At 39.6% G+C, this 6857-nt stretch overlaps 1 protein-coding gene across 1 annotated transcript; it reads left to right on the forward strand.

The window, feature by feature from the left end:
* The first annotated feature begins 213 nt into the window (after positions 1-213).
* On the forward strand, positions 214-1662 carry LOC116520729 (gastrin/cholecystokinin-like peptide). Its single transcript, XM_032235057.1, has 2 exons — positions 214-492; positions 1556-1662. The coding sequence occupies exons 1-2, from the start codon at positions 249-251 to the stop codon at positions 1660-1662; spliced, it is 351 nt and encodes a 116-aa protein (XP_032090948.1). The 5' UTR covers positions 214-248.
* Positions 1663-6857: the final 5195 nt, after the last annotated feature.

Consider the following 6857-nt stretch of genomic DNA (forward strand, 5'->3'; position numbering starts at 1 on the left):
TTTCATGCAGTGGAAGGAGGATTTGCAGCCACCTTTGAAATTCAAGCTTGGTGATATAATAGAAGGGGCTTCATAACCTTTAAGGCAGGCCATAACTTTTTTTAAAAAATTCTTTACATGAATGATTAACTAAATGAAAACAAAAATTGGATTTTTCCAGGGCACAGTTTAGAAAATCTAGGCAAATTATCATTCTGGAGAGTTGACTGAAGAGTCGTTTTGGGGTTAGAGGAAAAAGACCGGAGGGGATGGGCTGTTCAACAAACACTATTCTTACTTTTTTCCTAGATATGCATGCCAAGATGTTTGCTGGCCTGTTTCTGACCATTCTTCTCAGCATCAGCTTTTTAAGATCTGAATCTCAAGCAAAGGTTGTTCCAGGACAAGACAGGATACAAAGAGGTGGGGGACCTGTCCGGCGGGACTGGCCAATGCAGCTGACCCAGGACCAGAAACATTTGATCTCCCAGTTCTTGCCTCACCTGTATCACTGTAAGATAAATTGCATATACCCTTTTCAACTCTCTTGGACTTTCTTAATAATGAGTTGGGCTATTCTTAAGGAGGTTGCTTGGGAAAAAATAAAAATAAGCATTTTTTTTTTAATTTTTGCATTAGCAACACCCGAATTGTGAATGTGATTCTTTCAGGCAGTGAAATAAAATCTGATTTTACAGATGAAATGATGACTGGAGGATAGCAATAAATCAAATTCTTGCTCAGCTTTCAGTCATTTCCCTCCTATCATGCTTATTCTCTATTTGTATTGTATTTTCATGCATTTAGTAATTTATTGGACTTGGGCTCTTGTTTTAAAAGTGAGGGGGTTATTTTTGCTAAGTGTAAATATCCTGCACAGGAGGATTACAGTTGATCTCTTCTACTGACACTTCTTGGTGTTTTTCATTGCAACAGGCATCCTTCCAAAAGTACATTTTTAATGGACATGTCAATCTATTTGAATGCAGCTTCCTTAGTATATTAATTAACTTGCCTGAGTAATTTTTGAGGGAAGGAATTTTTGCCCCACTATTACCTTGGCAGGTAATGTCTCTTATTAGTTTTAATTTTCAAAATCCCAACATTACTTTTGTCTCTTCAAGTAGCCATTTGAACAGCAGCTAGAGGATAAAAATCAGAGTATATTCATTGCAGAAACTAAATTGTAATAGCAACTGATACCATTGCACATGGTAAGAAAAATTTAGTCTTTCTTTGTCAAAGTTCCACTTCCATTCCAAAAATTTACTTTGAAACTAAAATTCTTAATGACAGTATTAGTCCAATAGAATAAAATATATGTAACTCAGGACTGAACTGTGGGGTCCTTAGTGTTCTCTGAGCTTGGCTGTTTGTTGCAGACATTTTATTACCTACGTAGGCAATACCATCAGTGCCCTAACCATTTTACCATACAGACAGGCAAACCCAAAGATCACAAAGACTACAGTATTATCTTCTGGGATAGGGAGAGTTAAATGACTCATTCCAAAGATTTAGGGCAGTTAGAAACATTTCACCCGCCTTCCATTAACACATGCCTATTTTCCAACAGCTGAACTTGCTGCTTTGGGAAATAATCTGAATGAGGACGATATGCATTTTCCAAACTGGATGGATTTTGGACGAAGAAGTTCTGAAGATCAGGATGGAGATGCCTAGGTTATTCTGGGCCAGGGGTAGCTTAAGCCCCAGGCAAATGTCTGGTAGACAGAGGCAAAAGCACAAATTCTTAATAGTTATTTGATAATCATTTTGTCCATTTTTCAGATAAGATTTTCATGCCTATTTGTGCCAATAAAAATGATATTACTGCTACTGATAACTGCGTTGTGTGGTTTATAGATAAAGCTGGGAGAGTTATTGGATTTTTAAGCTCCAGTTTCATTCATCTGAAGATGTGAAAAGAACAGCAGCCTTAATATCACAGAGCACACTAAATCCAACATAAATTACATGCTACCTCGATATTATATGTGAATCATCCCAGGCCTCTTGTTACTATGGGTTAAAAATCCCCTTGCACTACACACAGATAAAGTTGTTTGTGCGCATCCCTGTGGGTAGGAAAAGTTTAGGGTTCTGCCTGGAAACTTGGCAATTAATATCAGGTTTTTTAATATGCAGAATTTAGAATAAAGAGAAGGAATCTGATGGAGCTTTCTTCTCCACTCCAGTGTTTATACATTTGAAATATCTGTTATAAAACATAAAGTCATTAAAAGTGAAAAACTGAACACAGAATCTCCATTCTTTTTTATCCCAAGTACCTATAGTTTAGAAATTGTTGCAGAATAAAATTATCAAGAAGTACAGGCTTCCAGTACAAACTCACTTGATTTTCTTCTAAACTTTCCCACCTACAGTCTTTTCCCTCTCTCAAAACCTGAATTTGCAGCTTCCTCACAAAAATCCGTATATAGTATATAGGTTCAGTACATGCATACTGAAATGGATGCTCAGCCCTAGTTTTCAATCTGCTTTCTCATTCATAGCGATTACAATTATGAATCTGGACATGGGGACTAAGACTGCTATAGACTTCCAGTCCCACTTGTAAATCAGTTTTGAGGAGGTAGATAAAGACTCGCATACTCTGTCCATCTGGTTCAAGCAGATGGCGGCCTAGAAAACAACCGCTACACTTGGCATGGTTGAGGAAAGTGACACTAATGGAAGACAGTGGACAGATAAAGGGAAGAAAGTAGGTACACTGATAACACAGGACCAGTCTTGGAAAATCTGCAAAATATTATAGAAGATAGATCAAGAGAGGGAACTGAGCCCAATAAAATGGAAATAAAATGGCATCTAATTAACAGTCTTTGCATATTTGCATGAACCCATTTGTTATGATTGTCACAGTTTAAAAAACTACTGTTTAGTGTAAATTGTGAATCCAGTCAAAATGAAAGTTGGCCAACATTTAGCTGACTTATGTAATTATTGAACAAGTGGCCTAATTTTACTACCTGCCCTTGAATTGCATGTTTCAGTATGTATAAATTCTAATTTTGTTATAATAGAATAACCTCAGGGGAAGGCTATCATGCACCCCCACTTTTTTTTACATACACTATTTATGCTTTCATGCATACAACTAAATAATACAACTAAATAACTTTCATGCATACAACTAAATAACTTCTGTTTTTCTTTTTTAAACCAAAAACTTGCTATTTTTTAACCCCTGAGCTTCACTCACCTGCTTATGTGTTAATAAAAAAGAGAAAAGAAATATAAAATATGTTGATATTTGTTTATGTTATTTGATATACTTTGATATGAATTTAAATGCCAGTGTCTGCTATCCAAGTCTAATTGTAAATGACTTTTAATACTTCTTTTAAAAATTCTTTAAAATTCTGCCAATAGTTTTGGACTTAGGTGAATCTATCAGACATAGGGACACATACAGGTCTTTAAACAGCCTCTCAAATGCTTTGTTCGTACAACTTGCTAAGATTGTCTGTGGCATAAAACCAACCAAATTTGATTTAACCAGCAACTGCAGTTAATCAAACTAGAGAAAAATACATGGTCATTCTAACTTCAGTTTCCTACTAATCCAAGCAAAACATGTTGTTCCATACTATTAATAGGAGATCAAACAGCAAAGCACTATAAAGCATGGGAATGTTTGGGGGAAGAGAGAGGGGGGCAAATCCCAATTCATATCCAAAATTATCCAAAACAGATCCCCTCGAAACCTATCAGGATTCCAATTCTGCACAATAGTGCACTAAAGCTAAAATGTTTCAGTATGTTGGTTGGTTGGGGGGGGGGGTTTGCAGGGAGAGATTAAGGAATGAAAGGTCCTTAGTAAGTACTCTTGGTTGCTTTCTTGCAGATGTTTCTTTTCTTGCCAGCCCTGATGATGTTACCTAGTTTGGGTAATGAAACATCTGCAGGAAAACAACCAAGCCTCTACTGTTTTCTCTTAATTCAACTCCAAATGCACAATCAAGTCAAGACAAAAAAGTTGCATATCAATAGCGAATCCCAAATTTTCAGGTGCACTTAATGAATTCCTGCCTAAATGGTTTATGCCCTATGATTCTATAGGAACTGACAGATGTCACTTCGGATCCACTGATTCAAAGTTTTGAGAAAGCCTGGAGCATAGATAAATTGCCCAAAGACTAGAGAAAAGCCAATATTGTTTCATTATTTTAAACCAGGGAAGAGAGTAGACCAAGAAAACTACAAAAATATCAACTTGATATTAATAATTGAGAAAATTCTAGAAAAGGATTTGTTTGGACACAAGATACAAACAAGGTGATTAGCATGTTTTTGTCACGAAGGGGCCATGCCAGACAAATCTTAATGCTTTCTTTGACAATGTGATTAAATGTTGGGGCAAGGGAATGCTGCGGATGTTATGTACTAAGCATTTGACTTGATAATAAACTGGAACAACGTGGGATGATGATCTCTCTACTCAATGGATTCTCAGTTGCTGGGCAACTGAGGCCAACATATAATCCTTAATGGGTTTATGTCTACCTGAAAGGAGTTCTGCAATAGGATACTTCAGATTCTGTCCCAGGCCCAGTCCTGTTCATAAATGGATTAGATGGGGAAATAGAAAAATACTTATACAATTTACAGATGACATAAAGTTGAGCAGGAGAGGGATTACTAACATCCTAGAAGACAGGCTCAAGATTCAGAAGGGTCTTGATAGACTTGCATATTGGACCCTAGCCAACAAATCCTACTCAACGATGAAAAGTGGAAAAAAGAGGATGTGCATTGTGCAAGTACATGTAATTAGGTACCTGCCTTAGTAGCATTTGCAAGAAGGATCTGGATATCCTACTGTGTTTCCCCAAAAATAAGACAGGGCCTTATTTTCTTTTGACCCCCAAAATATAGCTTGGACCTTATTATCGGGGGGGCTTATTGTTTTGGGGTTACCGGGCGGCTGCTCTCTTGCGAGCGGGCTCCCAAAGAGCACAGCACAGCCTTAGGGCAAATGACTGTGTTGCGCTGGTGAGACAGCGAGTCTTCCGGCAGTTGGCCCACAACCATAGCGCTCACTCCCTGAGAGGCCACTGCCGGAAGACTCGGCAGCTGATCCCTGGAGTTTGGAAGCTGGAGAAGAAGCTATGTTGGGAGGGCAGCGGCAGTGGTGCCCTGGCCCTGCATGGAGAGCTACACCAGGGCATGGTGAGGCTGGGAGATACACGGCTGGAGAAGGAACAAGCGCTTGTGCAAACCCACCCCACCCCCAGCCAGGCAGAGCACCATTCACTGACCTAGGGGTATCCCGAAGGTGCCAAGCCGTGGGAGCTGGGGGGTGGGCAGAACACAGCCATTCACCTGAGGCTGTGCAAGCAGACTCTTTGGGAGCTCGCTTGCAAGAAAGCAGCCACCTGGCAACCTCTCACTCCAGCTGGGCACAGTACCACTCACCAACCTAGCTGTATCTCAAAAGCGCCAAGCAATGTGAGGGCCTTGCCCCCCCCCCCGGATCCCCCGGCTTGGTGCCTTCGGAATACCGCTAGGTTGGTGAGTGGTGTTCTGCCTGGCCAGAGGGTGGTGGGTTGTACAAGGGGCTTATTTTGGGGGAAGGGCTTATATTTTTGCCCACTCATAAAATATGGCATGGCCTTATTTTTAGGACATGTCATATTTTCGGGAAAACACGGTAGTAGGTCACAGATTAAGCATAAACCAGCAATGTTCTAGAGTTGCCCAAAGAACCATTTTGGCCTGCATCAACAGAAATATAGGTTCAAGATCACAGGAAGTGATAGTACCACTCTATGTTGCACTAGTCAGACCATGCTTGGATTATTGAGCAACAAAAATGATACAGGTTTGGAAGCTTAATCTCCAAACAGTAAAAGAACTTGGTATGTTTAGCTTAAAAAAGAGAAGATTAAGGGAAAACATGATCACCCACATAAAAGGGTGAGAGAGTGGAGGGTGGCAGGATGTGCATTTATTCTCAGAGGAGGGGTCTCTAACCCCTCGGCTGTGGCCCAGTATGCAGCCTGTTGAGAACCAGGTTGCACAAACGACGGGTGAGTGAGCAAATGCGCAGTGCTCAATTGGTGCAAGTGGTAGACACACCTACCCATCACTTGTGCAGAACCCTCCCCTGTCTCTCCCTGCCTTCACTGCTGGCACCGCCAGTCTGCAAAGCCAGAAAGGTTGGGAACCACTGTGCCAGAGCACTCAACATTTAGATAAAAACCAATGGCTAGAAGCTTTACAGTAAGAATCCAAACTTAAACTAAGGCAGAATTTCCTGATTGCAAAATTCTATAATAAATGTCTTCTAAAACAGGATTTCTGCCTTGCCTTTCATAAAAACAGCAGCTGCAAGAAAGTTTATGATTGTTGGGTCATACACTTGAGTAGGGGACTGCTAAAAGGCCCACAAATGTATGACATGTCTTATTTTTATTTTAAAGGAGTGTTGCAAAGCAAACAGTGGAGCAGATATTAAAGTAAGGGGCACCTGAGAAAAGCATTAATTCAAACTAGGATTCTGACCACTACCATTCGCAATTAGACCAAGTGCCTTGCCTCAGTTTCCAAGGTTCATTTGAATGGTATGCACCTGTTTTACTTTGATTGTACATGGTAAAGATAGATTTGTTAGACCAATTTTAATAGCTTATAAAAGACATGGAACACCATATGTTGCAGTTATCTCCCACACATATTTTTTATTTTATTTGTGTTGTTGTACCAGAAACTATTTTTATTACTTTGAAGTCAAAATAAAATGATAGAAGTTGTAGGGCTCTAAATAATAGAAGTTATGCATATAATTCCTCAACCTTTGGTTTTTACATCTGGAAATGTTTTATTTTATGGCAGGGTAGTTGTGCTAAATT

This window comes from Thamnophis elegans, chromosome Z, assembly GCF_009769535.1.
Source record: "Thamnophis elegans isolate rThaEle1 chromosome Z, rThaEle1.pri, whole genome shotgun sequence".
Taxonomy (NCBI): domain Eukaryota; kingdom Metazoa; phylum Chordata; class Lepidosauria; order Squamata; family Colubridae; genus Thamnophis; species Thamnophis elegans.

What these genes read in the sequence shown, in the direction of transcription:
- LOC116520729 (XM_032235057.1), top strand. Translation starts at nt 249, where the DNA reads ATGGGCTGTTCAACAAACACTATTCTTACTTTTTTCCTAGATATGCAT. An exon ending in CTTGCCTCACCTGTATCACT is followed by an intron (nt 493 to 1,555) that starts GTAAGATAAATT and finishes ATTTTCCAACAG; the next exon opens with CTGAACTTGCTGCTTTGGGA.